This window comes from Syngnathus leptorhynchus, chromosome 12 (genome assembly GCF_054491065.1).
Source record: "Syngnathus leptorhynchus isolate UIUO chromosome 12, UIUO_Slep, whole genome shotgun sequence".
Taxonomy (NCBI): domain Eukaryota; kingdom Metazoa; phylum Chordata; class Actinopteri; order Syngnathiformes; family Syngnathidae; genus Syngnathus; species Syngnathus leptorhynchus.
Genome location: NC_141206.1, coordinates 5501073 through 5518092, shown reverse-complemented (window position 1 = coordinate 5518092; position 17020 = coordinate 5501073). Strand labels below are relative to the sequence as shown.

The window sequence follows — 17020 nt, the reverse complement described above, 5'->3', positions numbered from 1 at the left end:
ACACTGTGGATCTTTTATGTTAACATCCCGTGCAACTGAATACTTTACACCTGACATGGGAAATCAGGTGTTGACGTCACAGCTATCAAGGTAGTTCTTTAACGTCCCCCGCCCATCACTCTTTTAAAAACTCACTCCTGTAAAAAGATGAAGGCACTTTTATCATGGCCCTTGGTTGGAAGACTTTGTTTCTTCTAGCAGGTTTAAGTATACTCATAAAAACAACATGGTCATTGACCGTGTCCGAAAAATGCACAATGGACACCAATACTTTCCTATGGGAAATAAACCAGGACAAGCCAAAGGAATATGCTGTTCTTAGTAAGTGGTGGATATTTCAATTCACTTTTAGCAATTTAATTTTACCCCAAATTGTACCATCATATAATGTCTATATGTTTCAGAAATTGTCTTCTTGATTGAAATTAAAGTGCTTGGCAGCATAATGTTTATTTAAAATGTTTTGGGCGGCATTTTGACATCAATATTAACTACTACTGTAGGTCTGAAACCAAAAGCCACAAATTCATTTAGACATCAGGGGGTGACCAGTTTATTTTCATGGGAAGATGAGATAGATGGACACTCTCCTAAGTTGAAGTCTGTTTAAAATATAAAAAGTAATGGAATGGAATGACATGTATATATTTTTAATTGCAGTGTATGATGCCTTTGGGAAACAGGCTAGCAATGTTGAAGGAGGTAATGCCAACCGGCCTGGCCTGCTGCAGCAGTGTCACTCTGCCCGCAGTCCTTCCTTCTCAGGACAGTACTGCCAAGTGTTCCTCAAGCAGGTAAGGCCAAATGATGCAAACTACAGTGACTAAAATATCACCTTGATTAAATTATTATTTTACTTCTTTGTATTTTACCCACAGGGAACCATTCAGTATTTTGTGGGTATCTGTGTCCCAGACTCTTGTGATGAAGAGGAAGTCGAAACATTGGTGCTGTACGGTCAGTTAATTTAAAGCCACTGTGTTCGGTATTCCTAAGAATAATGCGTGTATCCACATTTTAACAGATACATTTAAGATGGGACACATATCCCTTGTACCTCCATTACCTTCTATTCTGGTTAATGAGTCTACTCAGGAGATGTTTATGACTCACTGCTTGTCGGACACTGTTGCCCCTGATGCATCGGATGTCGCATGCCTGTAAGAGGACCTCATCATATATTCACCATCACCCTTCACCTTAACTGAACCTCTTTTCTATCACAGGTTTATATGTTGTGCAATGCTAGCGATTCCCCTTGCTGCCACGCTGTTCTCAGCAACAGTGAGGTGGCACCAGAACCAGGCGGTGATGCCAACGACAGAGTCCGCCTGTTTAAACACGGGCCTCAACCAGTACGGGACCCTAAAGACCAACGGTTCTTTGGCTAGTGAAGTAAATGGTAGCACAACAGAGGCATATAGTAAGTACAATGTACTGTACTATCCAAAAACCTTAAGCTAGCATTGCGTTATGACTAGCATTAAAAGTAGTACATTACTATCCATCCTGCTCACAAGGTTCAGCTAAACTATATTTCTTCATAGCATAGTTGCAATGTTGCTGTTTTTAACAGCCAACAAATAGCCTTTCGGTAGTAAAACTACTTTTGTGATCACAAAATTCAATATCTCATTTGCATCCCTGATGAAATTGTCAGGTCAGACCTCAGACACATTGGAGAGACAAGATTTCCTAATGGCCTGGGAATTCTGGGATGAACTAAAATCTAGTGGATAGAAGCAAAGAAGTCTGGCTCTCCCTGCTCAGGCTGTTGCGAAGAAAACGATAATTGATGGAAGCTGATTAGCTGACTTTGGCAGAGTGAACTATGTCATGCTACCTGCTACCTTACTGGGTCATGTCTCCCACAGACGATACCAGAGGTGGATCTTCATGTTTTCCCAAAAGCTGCATATATCAGTGCCTCCAGGCCTTCTCCCTTCAGACAACCAGCAGGGGTATCTTCAACAGCTCCTCAGGTTTCCCCGAAGGCAGTTACTCTTCCTTGAATGGCATCCGCATTCTGAGCCTGTTATGGATCATGTGCGGACATTCTGCACAGTTCCCCGTGATAAACAACCTAGGTACTACTGAGCTAAACCTTGCCTTATGAGATGTCTAGGTCTAATGTGATCACTTAAACGACTATATCATTCACAGACAACTACAAAGACTGGAAGAAAACCGTAGAAAGAAGCCCTCTGTATGTGTTTTCTCTCAGTGGACCAGTTTTTATGGCCGTTGACACCTTCCTCTTGCTAGGGTGAGACTAAAGCTGCATTCCAGGACACTGACAAGTCAGAAATTATGACCTCAGACTAGGAAAGGTCAGAGTTCCTACTTACTTGGAGAGTTAGAAATCTGACGTGACTTGACAATGGCAGTTGAGAAATCTGAGTGAGATAAGTTCGACAACCCAGCAGTCTTGAATGAACACACCAAGAAGAAATTGATTTGATTCCATAAGCATTTTTTGTTTTTCAGGGGTCTACTTAGCGCCAGGTCTCTACTCGGCTCCATCCAAAGAGCAGAAGACAAGTTGAGTTTTGGTCTTGTGGTGGTTTACCTCTTCAGGAGGTTCAAAAGGTTAGCTCTCGGTGCCGTGATGGAAAGTCATCATGGAAACAGAACAAGTGAACTGTTTTTTTTCGTGACAGGATCCAGCCGCTGCATATCTTCGTGATGTGTCTCACCGTTGGCCTTATCTCTCTGGTGCACTGGGGTCCTTACTGGTTTCCATTCATAGACAACTTGATGGATTGTAAGACTTACTGGTGGGGCAACTTGCTGCTGATTAGTAATCTGCTCCCAGTCCATGAGATAGTAAGGTCAACCAGTAGCTCCGAAGGATGACCGGTATTATTTTTGTATCTTGAAATAGTTGTTTAAGAGTACTTGACCTCTCTGCAGTGTGTTCCTTGGACGTGGTATCTCTCTTTGGACTTCCAGTGTTACGCCACCACTCCCATACTGGTCTATCTCTACAGATTGTATGTCCAAACATTTTGCTGCATAATTCAAAAGATGAAAACAGCGCTCAATCTGTGTCTTTTGCCAGGAATAGATGTGCCTTTGCAGCCGTGGCAGGAGGCCTTCTGTTGATGACCATGTTAGCGAGTTCAATCATCACGGCAATTCTACAGCTGCCCGTCTTCCAGCCATCTACGCTGTAAGACCATGATCGATATTTTTTTCTTTGGAGTCAAAATTTACCTTCTCAAATGATAACTTTAATGTATGACTTTTTCTTGTAACATTACGATTTTACTCTCATAAGATTGTTTTTATTTTCCAGGACATCAGAGAATTATGTCTTGTATTATTATGTGAAGCCTCACACCAGATATGGACCATTTTTAATAGGAATCTTAACTGGAATATACCTGACGACTAGAAAAAGCCAAGTCTTAAAGCATAAGGTGGGATTCTTCGTCAACAACCCAAACTCAAATTGGTGTCACTGTCTCTGCCATCACATTCAAATGCTTGTCTCGTGTTGTTGCTCTAGTGGCAGGCGGTGTTGGGTTGGTTCTGCTGTCTGTCAGTTTTGGCGGCATTGATAGGATTGGCCTACGCCCTCCAGGGTATCCCAGCGCACCCCTCCGTGCTACATGCGCTCTACCAGGGACTGCACAGGCCAATGTGGGCTCTCGCGATTGCCTGGATTATCCTGGCCTGTGAGGAAGGCTATGGAGGTAAAAGGCAGGCGTTTGATTCACTGGGGTTGTAATGGTTTGGGAGTTTTCATCAGAGTAAGTTTTAAATTTCTTTCTTTCTTAGATTTAGGTAGCTTTAATTCGTTTTCAGATTGGGTTAAATAAATGTTATCTGCTTGATCATGCTTTTTCTAAACATTTCTCTCCTGTAGGGTTTATCAATAGCCTCTTGTCATTGTCTCTGTGGGGTCCTCTGGCCAACATCAGTTTCGCCTGCTACCTGATCCATCCCGTCTTCATTCTGGTCTACACTGGACTACAGGAGACGCCCATCCACTACACAGATGTCAACTTTGTGAGAACTTGGCTTCTTCGTACTGTCTGCTGCATGAGTGAATTGAATGGTCGTACCGTAGTGTATCTCTGGATTTCTGTGGTCTTTGTTAGATGTACCTGTTCCTCGGCAACGTGGTGCTCACACTCGGGGCGAGCGTGGTCTTAACAGTCCTGGTCGAGAAACCCTATGTCCTCCTCAACTGGAATCGTAAAGATGGCCCAATGCAACACTGACGAAAACCATTAACCAAAAACCAACTGTGTTATGTCGTCTAGTAAGCTCTGAACATTTCTGTCATATCGTAAATAAATAAGCCACGTTAGTCTGTGCATGCTTGTTTTGGTTGGTTTCTAAACAGGATTATGCAACCAGATTAACAGTTACGGCACATTTTAAAATAAATATACATTTCCTCCATAATATTTAGGATATGAGAGACTTTTAACAGCATTCCTATAATACAATTACTTTTTTCTCTGAATATTAACACAATCCTTTTTTTGTGTGTGGTTGGTACTATAAAATTATGGTTTGTTGTAATTAATTCATTCATTCGGTTTAAATAGGTTTCTTCCCATATGTTTATGACTTTATCCTTGGTTACAGCAAGACCTTACATTTTCTAATAACATGACTACTTTCATATTCCATTCAGCTGACTCTCCCACGCAGCGTCACAACAACAAAAACAAGGCAGTGACGCACATGTTGGACATGTGCAGCATCACCGGCTCCCCACTCCTGGGCCCCCTGAGCCTGAGCAAGCCTGAGGGCAGACGGCAGGCTGTGTAACAACACTGTATAAAAATACATCATGCTGTTGTAAGAGGACACTTGGTCACTCTGTCTCATTGAGTGCGTGAGTCCAATCCAACACGTCACAACAACATAGCACACAAGGTGTAACATGTCCGTACGAGTGCCGTTACAATACTTTTAGCTTCTATTTTTGGTCAACATTTCCATTCATACAGTTGCCAGCCACCACTACTGTTTCTATACACGAACCTAGAATGCATCATATTCCACAAGAGAAACATACATCTCTTTTATATATATTGACTTGTCAACTTGTTCATCATACTTTAGTGTGTTGAAACTTCTAATTGGATCCCTCAAACTGCGTCAATTTATTTTTCGATTGGTTCGAGGTTGGTAGACAGGAACTATCATCTTTGCACAAATATATACTTCATCGGCACATGTTCCACACTTCTATAAATTTCAAATCGGCTACATCTTTTTTCACCCCCGTTTTCTTGGTGGCTAATAAAACAGTACGTCACAAGCATTTTGGTTGACGCCAGCAAATAGGCCATATTTGTAAATATAGATAAGCCTCTTAACTGTTGAGGATCGGCACATGTCCGCACTATCAGGTAACTTTGCGCTCGCGAAGAGTCTGTGATGGTGGGGGGCCACCTAAAAATAGCCCCGCCCCCCTTCTCTCCCATTTGAAGGAGAGTTCACCCTCAAGTGGTGCATCAGAGCTTTAAATCGTCAAGCACGTCTATGGGAGAGGTACGTACTTTGCGGCCTGTTTGTTTTTATTACCCTTGAAACCACTCCACAGGCTTGTTGTTTCCAAAATGGCCCATGGGGTATCTTGGCTGACAGAGGATTTAAATTGTTGCACAAGCTTTTATGATTGATTGATGGACTTTCCATCATAATCACTCGCTGCTTAAATGTCATCTCTGGAAACTTTCTTGTGTAGTTTGTAGCGGTGTGCAATGCTGCAAGACTTGGATACAATATGTATATCGATATTTATATAAATAATGTGCGTGCATCAACAAATATCTAAATTATTTCCCCCAAACAAATAGCATGGATTTTATCTGAATTTCAATTTTTTAAATTGCTAAAATGTACTAGAATGTTCCTTTCAGACACTACTAACTATAATAAAAGAAAAACAAAGTTTCTTTCTTTGTTTGAGCTCGTCTAGATTTTTAAAAAAATAAATAAATTAAGTTAAAGACATGATTACTTCACAACTTATGGGGGGAGAACAAAACAGAAAATGCAAGATTACAACTTAATATAATAATAATTACAAAGTACAAGGACGACAACAAATAGTAATACATACTTAAGTAAATAACTAAACAAAGATCAGGCCTTATCTTGAAAACTACTATTCTCTGATATTTGGTGAAGTACAGCTGTGCAAAAAGGAAAGGAATACAGCATTTATCAGTCAATAACAATATTGCTTATGATTGATCCGCTTGTAAATTATGTTTGAGTTGGGATGTCAAGACTTTTTCTCCTTTTTAGAGCTCTATATAGACGTAAAAGCTTGCATAGGGCCCAGGACCAAATAGCGTACATTGCGATGAGGGCTTATTAAATACAATGTGTCCCTTTAAGCTCTTGCATGTTAGTGTGTTGTTGTTGTTGTTGTCATGTAGCATGCTTGAAGTGAGGTGCCCTTCACAGAGTATGTGACAAATGCAGGCCATGGGTGAAGATGGCCTGGTATTTTTCCAGCCTCCTTGCCACCAGTAAGTCCTTCGAGCACTCGTGTAAATCAACAGAGCCGCTTTCAACACCTCATATCGCCACCTACAGCTACGAAACACTCACATGTAGGCTTGCAGGACAGAAGCGCAGAACTATTTGACCAAATTTAATCAAACTGAACGGCAATATCAAAAGCACCTGGCACAACAGTTTTTATATAAAGTGACTATTGAGGGATTAAAATAAGTATCAATAATTTCAATCAAAATAAAATTCTACAACTTAATATTGTGAAAATGTATTATACAGAAATAGTATGATGGCATTTCAAAATTCTGATTACGTTTACTTTTGAGGGCAGCATGGTATATTATTGGTTCGCTAAACTGCCCAGAATCTTGGCTATTCATTTTATGTGAGCAAAAGTTTTTTTCTCATCTTGCCATGCATTTCCATGCAGGAGGAGGCTGTTGTTGACGGCAATGTAGGAGGTGTGAAAACCAGCTGAATCGATGGATCAGACGCTGATCGCCGCAGACGAACAAAGACAGTCACCGACTGTGCTGCCTGAGTCTCAAATTAGTCAGGATTCTGGGTATTTCTCTCTTTTGGACCAATCGGAACCCCCGCTACCCTACCTGCCTGGTGGCCTTATCTCACATGTTTCTGAGCTTTGCACTGAACCCATTCACATACCAGATACAAGAAACCTATTCAGGATGGAGTCGCCAACACTGGAGAGTTCAAGCACCTCTGGTCTCAGTTCCAAGCGCCGTCAGACCAACTATCAGAGGTCGTTGTCAGACAGCTCGGATACTGACTCAGCCACAGGTTTCATGTCAGACTTGTACATCTTTGAAAATGAGACTCGGGACTATGTCCCGAGTGTAGCTGCGCCGCAGAACAAACTATTTGATAATCATCATGACGCCTCTCCCATTGCGTGCTGTGATTCAGCCAAGAGCGGGACACACAGTCCCACCACGAATAAAGACTGGGTGACGCCAGAGTCTGAGTCAGGGCTAAAGCCACCTGCTGAGGTCACCCGGATCACTCCGCGAACACCGAGGAGCGTCAGTCCTACTGAGTTGTGGGTGGATGCCTGCCAGTATCTGGATAAGACGGATGTTTTGCCTACTTCCGCTTCCAGCGACTTATCTTTGGAAGATATTTGGGGGTCAGGTTACAGCAGTGATGGGATTGGCTGGGACAGAGATGACAACAAGGGTTGGAGGCCGCGAGTGGAGAGGTGGTCCTCAGTGGAGAGCTGGGCCAGCGCACTCTCTGACTGGAACTTCATCGGTACACCAAGGCAGGAGCTCACAACCGCTTTCTCAGAGATAGGAGCCGAGATAGACGCCCTGACTGAAGCACTAGCTGACATTAAGCCCAATAACGAGACAGACGGAAGGATGGGAGTACAGAATCAGCCAATGGGAGAAACCATCCAAGAGCAATCCATCCAGGAATGCTTCACTTTACAACCAGAAATTAGAGATGATATCCAATCGCTTGGAAATTCAACAACTGACAATCAATTTGAACCAAAGGAACCTGCCGTAAACAACTTTGCACATGAGAACCAATCGCTGGTTCCACTTGGCTGTGACTTGGACAGCCTCATCCCTGCATGGACTCCCATTGAGGAAGTGGACCTTCCTCAATTTGTCCAGTTTTCAGGGACAGAAGACAAGATCGTACTGAAGATAGTGGAAGACGCAGTTGAGACTGAACAACCAGCTGAGCTGACAACTGAACAGGTAGGACGATTTAAGATCGATTTTGAATTCAATCACCAGCCAAGAAATTAAGTACACTTCATCTTCATTATCCAATGCAACACACCCTATTGTTTAAATTGTGTAGCAATATAATCATAATCCTGCATACACCAAGGTGTAATGAATGGGAAGTAATCACGTCGCAGACACACAAATAAAATTAGACGCACAGATGAACACAAAGTGCGGTACGGTGGCATTTAACCGGCAGTCATAAGGGCAAACGTTCTCATCTCACCGTGGTCACGGAGGTGAACACAATATAAAATAGCTATCCAAATATTTTCACCCTCCCTTGCCAAGATCGAGCGCCAAGATTTAGCAGGAGGCCTCGTTTTCGCTTATGCTGTGCGGGAGTAACAGGTGAAAGAAAATGAGGGAAGGGCATGAGAAGAGCCCAAAATAGCCCAGGACAAGCATGATAATAGCATGCATCCCTGGTGTGTGAGGAAGGTGGAGTTGAGCACAGCTGCCGATTGTAACGCAACTCCCCTTTTCCCAAACAACCGTCACATGCCCCTCTGAAAAGGCGAGGACCAAGAAGGGGTCCCGCATTGGTTGTCGGTCAGTGCGCTGTAGACTAGAGTCACTTGTGTGCAGCACACATGGCCGACGGGCTCGGATTTAAACGTGTGGTCTTGTGTGTGGGTCGGTATCTTTGTGGATCAACGGGAAGGTACGTGACGGTTTTTCATTAGGTTTGAGAAAAATATCAAATCTGTCCTTAGATTTTCAGTCTCAGTTGGTTTGGTACCGTCAAAGTTTGTGCAGTACATCATTGGGAAAACAGTTGTCCATAATTGAGCCGTTGGGGTGGGAGATTAAACAGGCGACAGAAGAATTCGACACACGAGTTGAGGGATCACCATATTGTTCTCAACTAATCATACCATTTACTTTGTTATTTCCAGTTGTCAGGAGATGGGTGGTTTAAGGTGACAGAGGATCAAAGCGTCTCCCAGCCCGACCCTCCACCCAATCAGTGCAAAGATCCGATCACCGGTTCAACAGATATTGACTGTAATGGACTCGGAGCTTCTGAGGAAGACGCAATGAACCCGCATGTGCCAGTGTTTAAAGGTGGCGGGCATGTGGCACCTAAGACTCTGACAGACCCCGGTGTAACAAGCCAGGGTGGGTGTCCCAACTTTATTGTGCCCGTTGCTCCTCTTGAGGTCACGTCTGCCCTGGAGTATCGCAGGAGTAGTTTGGAAGGAGATCAATTGAGGACTTTCAATAATGCCCATGCTCGAGCGTGGACTCTTTGGCCGCTGTGCCACGAGGCGGCGACAGACGAGGAGGTTCACGGGCTCGATAAAGAACTTTCCAACTTGACAGTTATCCCGGAGAAGAACCACACCGTTCTTGATGAGTCGCATGTTTCCAAAACAGCAAAAGTAAGCAACCAAGAAGCTGTGGCTAAACCAAAACCGAATCATGGGGCATCAGGAAAGATGACCCATAAGAGCGAGGGCAAACACCGCTGCAAGAAGGATAAATCCACCGTCCATCATCAGAGCATTACCGCTCCCAAGAAAGAGGAGAACTCAGCTCACCTCACAATCGGCAGACCAAAACAAACCCTTGAAAATTCAAGTTGTCAGCCTGTCGAAGAGAAGACGTTGGTCGTCGAGACTGCCCAGTCGCACAGCAAGAAGAAAAAGAAACACCATCACAACGTGAGCGGGGCGAAGACTGCAGTAGAGTCTCCGGTCAAGACGGAGCTTCACGCAAAAGCCAAGGGTGCTAAAGGACGGATCCAAATGTTCGAGGCCAAGATGAGCACCGAACACAGCAAATCACACAAGGACGCAAGGGATAATAAGCACCTAGACGTTTCGAAACCCTCACGGGGAGAACACATTCACCATAACGCAGAACACAAAAATACCCGCGAATCGACAAATGACGATCTCTTTAAAAAGCGTCGCCTGTCCAAGGATAAATTTGCAAAGCTTTTGGACTCAAAGCCAAGCGTTTCAGTTCCGGTGAAGGTGGCTGAGAGACAGAAGATGGATGTCAAAGCACCAAGCAAGAAGGCATCCAGCGAGGTGGTCAAACACACAATAAGTACACACAAGGAAGGTAAGACTTGGATACATTTCAATTTACACCATAAAATTATCACAAAATGATCAATAGAAAAAAAATATTTCATGTACATATTAAGTTAAATATGCTCCTAAAAAAACTGCTGCAGGATTTTTAAGAAAATACATGTCCAAGGTTTTTAACCATAATGTGCTGCTCTGTTTGTCATAAATGGTTCAATAGTCATTCACTGCTAGATAACTTAAATAAATGATCTCTCCTAGTTTAAACTTAAAGGGTTTGTTCCAGTCACATTTTGTGCCTAAACAACGAGCAAAAACTTCGATCTGGCTGTAAACATACGTACATGTAAAATATAATAAAAGGATTTGTTGTTGCAATTAGGCTGCAGTAGTAACCAAAGGCGTCCAATATACAGGGGGTCCTCGGTTTAAGACGTCGATCTGTTCCTACGCGGCGACGTAAACCGAATTTCGGTGGAAGTCGAAACAGTAATAAAATGAAACAGTACAGTAATTACAAAAAAGAGAAAACAGTTCCTTACCTTAATTCCTGTAGTTGACTTGCGCACTGGAAGGTTGCACGAGAGAGACGACGCAACAGTCAAAAATGGCGTCTTCCTCGGTCCAGAGCCTCTCTCGTGGTGTATTCTTCCGCCGCGCGCACTAACTAGTTTCCACGTGCATTACGAATCTTACGACACCCTTTATGACGCTTACGTTGCAAAACCGCTTAAGTTGAATTTTTTTTAAAATATACTAAACGTGTGTCGTAAACACGAAATAACGTATCTTGACCGTCGTAAACAGAGGACCCCCGTACTGTAAATGTTGAAAAGAGTGTGGGACTAATGTTGTTATTCAGACTAAATAATAAAAGTGGAATTTACTGGTGGAATTTCTAACCAAAAACTAATTACAAAACTCATGAATCCATTGTTTTCTGCCTGAACGGATTGCACAACAAATTGTAACAGGAAGTAACATAGACTTTAGTGGCTCAGATTGTGCTTAAAAACAACAGAAATGTGTGATGTGGGACTATTAAAAAAATAAAAGAAATTCTGACTTACAGAGCTGAAGGTGACGCAACCTATCCAGTCGGCGTCCGTGAGCGCCGAACCACAAAGTCTGAGTCTGTGGTGTCAGTTTGGTTCCATCTCAAGCGAGCACACCATCACTTGGAAGCGAGAAGGTGCTGTTCTTGCGGAGCTCAAGCGAAGGTAGTTCAACTTGTTTACCTCTGCCAGGGGAGATCAATTGTTTGAGTTAATATTTGAGTGTGATTTTACGAGATTATTACACTTACGATGTTAGTTTACTGGCTACAGAAAAGATCACATGATCAAATCAAATGTTGAGTTTATGTCACCACTAAGGCAGAAATGTACTTGTGTGAACATTTTTACAAAGGTAGAAAAGCTCAAAAGGTTTGTTAAAGTAATGTTTCATGCCTAAACGGGCTGCAGAATAATTTGAAAATTGAAAACGACAAAATGTCTGCTGCTTCAATAGGCTGCAGAAAATGACATAATGAGAGTAGTTTACCTCCACTAATCCCAATCCAGAAGTCAACCTGATGGGCACTGGAATTGGCATAGTCCTTGAAATTCTCCCCTTGTGATGTCAAATTTCTCTCTGAAGTGCAGGGGACGAGAGTCGTGCGTCCTTGACCATCCCCAATGCCTCCCACAAAGACCTGGGCAAGTACCAGTGCTGTCTTAGCAGCTCGCAAGGCTCCGTCACGCTAGACTACGTGCTCACTTATGAAGGTTAGGACTCGCAAGACCTCGTGGCAGTGATTCCAAACCACTGGGCTGGGAAATTATTCAAATGAAACTTAATTGATCCTGTATATATAATTTAGTTATGAAAAAGGAGGTATCATTGTTCATTTACAGTTTAATGCTCTTCCACTAGGTGGCAGCAAGTAGATTCAAACAGTTTGTCCAACAATTACCATTAATACAACAGAAGAAGTCCTGGCAGATAACGGTTATTTATGAGTATATTTTGTGACTAGATTGACATGAGATCATCATTTCAGTATAAAGTGGTGCCTTTAAAATATGAGTTTAAATTCACAAAGTAAATGCTGTTTTGATTTGGAAACACTGCCCATTGAGGTAAATCTGTAAAAACATTTAACTCGAACTTTCAATTGACTGTCACTTCTTCACAGTGCTCCGTGAGATTGTCATCCCGCCGCCGCCAAACATCACACGTGAGTTACCATCGACTGTTGGAAAATTACCTATACTCCTCCTTTCTTACCGTTCTTCTTTTCTCCAGCCGTCGCCGTTGATGTGGGCTCAGAGGTGGAGGACGTCCAGTGTTCCCAGCTGCTTTTCAAGGACCACTTCCTTTCTGAGCAGTACTTCAGCGAGAACCAGTCCGTCAGCATCGTCACAGAGAAAGCCCATTTTGGGGAGGGCATGCACCGGCGGGCGTTTCGCACTAGGTTGCGCAGCGGTGGGGTGCCCCTCCTGCTGGCAGGACCTTCGTGCGTGCTGAAGGTGCACAACTCCATCAGCTACGGGACCAAGAACAATGACGAGCTTGTTCAAAGGAATTACACTCTGGCTGTTGAAGTAAGCAGCACACTGACCACTTCAAATTAAATGTAGTCATTAAATAGTTTATCAACTTAATAAACGCATGTAAATCGAATTAAATATTTTTTATTATAGTTCTGATTCAAAAATGTCTATTTGTATTTTTTTACAGTGAGTTCTTTTTATTTGTCTGAAAATTTGACTTCTCTTTGTTAAATATAAATTTGAATATTAATTGTTATTACATTAAGAATCATAATTGTCTGGCACATCCAGTATCGTACTTTATTTTGTCACGTGCGTTGGCCTTCGTTTTAAGTGTGATACATACAGAACATTTTCAGCATCCACTTATGTTACAAATCGCTGTCACTGTAGTCAGTGCTTCTGCAATATATAAATCATGTCACATGCCACATTTAAGTCCAAAATGTGATATGATGCTTGGCTTCACAATCATTCTATTATTAGCATGTGCTAATATGTTATGCAGGAGTGTCACGTTCAGAACACGGCTCGAGAGTACATCAAGGAGTACACCGCCATCGCCCAGTCCGTCGACGCTTTCGGAGAAGTCCCGGAGTAAGTAACAACCCATCAAATTTCCAACTTAAACTGGCCCACACCTCCATGGGTTGATAATTTTTACATCTACTATAAATGTATCGCAACAGTGTTACATTATGGATGGAAGTGGAGATGATTTACACATTCCAAATGACAAAACGTGAAGTCAGATACTTCTTACACCCAGTACCACTTTGGCACTCCTATTACCACCATGTTAAAATGCAGTGGCGTAGTAGGACAGCTCATTCAAAATGTGGTAGAGAATTTTTTTCCCCAAAAAAGTCTATTCTATACTCCTTTAAATATTATTGCAAGTCAATGTAACATTGTGTATAGTTCAACATTAATTTAACACTTTGTATAGGGGCAAAAAATACTGTAATGATTCAGTTAAAATGTATAGCACATAAGTGGACATAAACACTGTACCACTCTAAATTTGGTTTTATTCTTACAGATTAAATGCCAATGTGTTGTACTCAAATGTTCAATACAACATTGTCAAAGTGTGGTACCACTAGTGTAGGGGGGGTTACACTTTCTAACCACATTTATGACAAAAATGCCATTTGTAATATGAACAATTTTTTCATAAGCATACAGAGAAGATCGACTGCTCAGTTACAAAAAATAACCATATACTGCTTAAATGGCGTACTGTTTTCCCAACCAAACATGAACAGCAAACCAACATGAACCAAAAGACCTCATTTTACATATATTTGTCGCAAAATCTACTTACTCGAATATTTTCACATCATACAACCAAAGTTTTTCTCGTATGTATTTTAAAACCCCAAATTAAGTCTGGCTTACTCACCTGTGTGAAAAGTGAAAAGTTAGTGGGGATCCGCTCGTCCAATTAAGCAACCATACGCGTTTATAACACTATTAAACCCTGAATATATTAATATTTCTGGAGGATTCGAATTTATTTATTCCTCATCGACTTTAAACAAACTTTCAAAGCTGAAGAGAAAGAGAATTCTACCGTTGTTTGTATACTTAGAGATCGGTGTTGTCGAACGGAGAGTTCGCGGCATTTTCTTCTTCGCAATTATAGTTACGGAGTAGAGGCACAGGTGAGCAATTACTGCCGTCTTGTGGCCAAGATTGGTATTACTTCCTTTAATGACTCAGCATCATTTTCCATCCATCCAACAAATTTCTGAACCGCTTCTCCTCACGAGGGTCGCGGGGCAGCTCCATTTTCATTTTCAAGATTAATCCGGGGACACTCAAAGTGTGTGTTTATGCTTTTAGGACGGCAAGTCAATTCTAAATCTGTATCTTTTTATTCTCTGCACACAGGATCATTCCCATCTACCTGGTTCACCGGCCGTCCAGCGACATCCCCTACGCCACGCTTGAGGAAGAACTGATAGGCGACTTCGTCAAGTATTCGGTGAAGGATGGAAAAGAGATCAACCTGTTGAGGCGGGACTCGGAGGCCGGACGCAAGTGTTGCGCCTTCCAGCATTGGGTTTACCAACGGACAGATGGAAACCTGCTTGTTACTGATATGCAAGGTGGGCAAAAAGTACATGACGTGGGTAAAATCATTTGAGGAAAATAGTCCACCAATAGTAAATCCCAAAATAAGGCATGATTATGTTTTGTAGGGGTCGGAATGAAACTCACTGATGTAGGAATAGCCACCTGCAAGAAAGGGTAAGTGTAAAAAAAAAATCGAAAATACTTTTTAATAATCTGAGGGATATTAATAGACAATTTCTTGACTTGATTTGCAGCTACAAGGGCTTCAAGGGCAACTGCGCCACCTCGTTCATCGAGCAGTTCAAAGTGCTGCACCAGTGCAACGCATACTGCGAGATCCTTGGCCTGGCCTCCCTGCAACCCAAAGTGGCCAAAAAAGCAGTCTGCACTCCCAAAAGCAAATCACAGCCTTCAGCAGGATCCAAAAAGAAAATATTTGGGCCCACTTTGAAGGCCAAGTCTTAACACCAGGAAACGCTTGGACTTGATTTGGGGTATTGAACTTGTCTTACACTGACTTTTGTTTTTTTACTTTTGTGATGTTTCCAAGCGTGTGTGTTCATTAAATTAATGAACTGGTTAATTAATTTATTGGTGGAAACACTGTTGAATGTGAAATAGAGAGCAGAGAACATATTGTATGTTGTTATTTATGGATTGAGTGTGAATGCTTTTAGTTGTTGAATTTTTATTTTTATCCATGGGCTACTTTTAGAACTGGATCGCAGGCTACTCACGTGAACCTCATTTACTTGCGTAGAATTCGTAAAAATGCAATAAACATGGAATAAAACGTGTTTTTATTTGATTGTTGAAAACTTGAGATATGCAGTCATGACAGGAAATCTTGATTCACCAATTTTAGCATTTTGTGTTTTATGTTGTCAAAAGTTTTCTTTGAAGGACATTTCAGTAATGACCTTAAAATGGTCACTTTGAACCAAAATGCCAGACGCCAAAATAAATGATGTCACAAAATCTTGGGTGCATTTTATTTTTTACTGTATGTATTCACACCACAAAATTCCATGAGGGGGTCCCAATTGTCTGCTTTCATTGTAAATTTTTCAATCAACAAATTTGAGAAAATTATCAAAATTATGTCAAATGTTTCGTTTTTAATTCTATTTAAAATTAATTCATTAATCAAGGCTTTTCAAGATTTTTGATGGTAGCCATTTTGAGAAAATCCGGGGCGGTCCGATTCGTGTTTTTTCCACCCTGTAGCTATTTAGTGTGATGATGGCGTTTGATTGACAGGACACAAACACCATTGTCACACTCCATAGCTCTCGAGGATGAATGCTGGTTGGCAGTTGGATGAATTCTGGGATCGGTCATAAAAATCTGCCATCAGGCAACTAGGAAAAAAAGATACAAAAAATAAGAGAGATTACCCAGAAATGTTACCATTTTGCAGCCATGACATCTGTGGAATTCCCAGACCATGTTCCTGTGGATCAAATTTCGTGCTCACCTATATTTGGAGTGGATGGCGGTCGTTTCCTGACTCCTGTTCCAACAGTGTCCAACAGTCTTCATATACCTTCCGGGATCTTTCCAAAACGGTAAAAGTCCAGAAGCTGACGGGGCAGGCGGGGAGCCGAGGGAGGTCCAAGCCCGGTGCAAGTCTTTATGTAGACAAACAGCTGGTTGCCCATTAGTGATAAGCGGCAGGGCAAGTATTGATCGACCCTGACCGGAGCCAAGAGAGGGTGAGCTGAGGTAGGTCCATAGAATAAATAAAAGGGCCATTGAGCCAACAGGGGTCTTTTACACCGCAGGTCACTCTGCCCAATTTGCCTTTTAGAACATATATTTCACATCATCCATATATGCAGTTTGTACATTTGCATAAAAAAAAAAAAGTCTACACACCCCTGTTCAAATACAAAACTGAGACATCATTTTAAATGTTTTGCCATCACTAATGTGACAACTCAATTGGAAAATAAGTCTTTTCAAGAGAGCAAATAAAGATTAAAAAAAAAAGATGCGGTTGTGCAACTGAGGTTGTGGCTCTGTTCAGATTTAACCAATCAAGTTCAATCTCATGTTAAATGGGTTTGGGGTCACCTGCAACAATTTAAAGTGCCTCGAA

The 17020-nt window shown here is 42.0% G+C and overlaps 2 protein-coding genes and 2 long non-coding RNA genes across 6 annotated transcripts in view; 2 read left to right on the top strand and 2 right to left on the bottom strand.

Moving 5' to 3' along the window:
* The window catches only part of LOC147047972 (uncharacterized), a 76140-nt gene extending 61655 nt beyond the window's left edge, over nucleotides 1–14485 (bottom strand). For all 3 annotated transcript variants that reach the window (XR_015067813.1, XR_015067815.1, XR_015067816.1), the window contains exons 1-4: nucleotides 14243–14485; nucleotides 12572–12830; nucleotides 11846–11996; nucleotides 11371–11540 (exon numbers count right to left, since the gene is read on the bottom strand). This is a non-coding gene — a long non-coding RNA (uncharacterized LOC147047972). The remainder of the gene's footprint in view (nucleotides 1–11370; nucleotides 11541–11845; nucleotides 11997–12571; nucleotides 12831–14242) is intronic.
* Nucleotides 165–4788, top strand: oacyl (O-acyltransferase like). The gene is made up of 16 exons (XM_085926903.1): nucleotides 165–321; nucleotides 661–794; nucleotides 879–957; nucleotides 1025–1160; nucleotides 1227–1423; nucleotides 1875–2087; nucleotides 2164–2266; nucleotides 2488–2589; nucleotides 2661–2826; nucleotides 2914–2993; nucleotides 3062–3172; nucleotides 3299–3422; nucleotides 3512–3698; nucleotides 3872–4014; nucleotides 4107–4270; nucleotides 4652–4788. Exons 1-15 carry the CDS (start codon nucleotides 165–167, stop codon nucleotides 4227–4229), a joined length of 2055 nt encoding a protein of 684 aa, XP_085783029.1. The 3' UTR covers nucleotides 4230–4270; nucleotides 4652–4788.
* On the top strand, nucleotides 5487–15887 carry alpk2 (alpha-kinase 2). Its single transcript, XM_085926943.1, has 11 exons — nucleotides 5487–5517; nucleotides 6926–8225; nucleotides 9158–10331; nucleotides 11373–11520; nucleotides 11942–12069; nucleotides 12480–12521; nucleotides 12590–12888; nucleotides 13346–13434; nucleotides 14734–14951; nucleotides 15045–15093; nucleotides 15174–15887. The coding sequence occupies exons 2-11, from the start codon at nucleotides 6978–6980 to the stop codon at nucleotides 15382–15384; spliced, it is 3606 nt and encodes a 1201-aa protein (XP_085783069.1). The 5' UTR covers nucleotides 5487–5517; nucleotides 6926–6977; the 3' UTR covers nucleotides 15385–15887.
* On the bottom strand, nucleotides 15703–16702 carry LOC147047970 (uncharacterized). Its single transcript, XR_015067817.1, has 2 exons — nucleotides 16397–16702; nucleotides 15703–16280 (listed from the first exon to the last, which is right to left on the bottom strand). It is a non-coding gene; the product is annotated as an uncharacterized LOC147047970 (long non-coding RNA).
* Nucleotides 16703–17020: the final 318 nt, after the last annotated feature.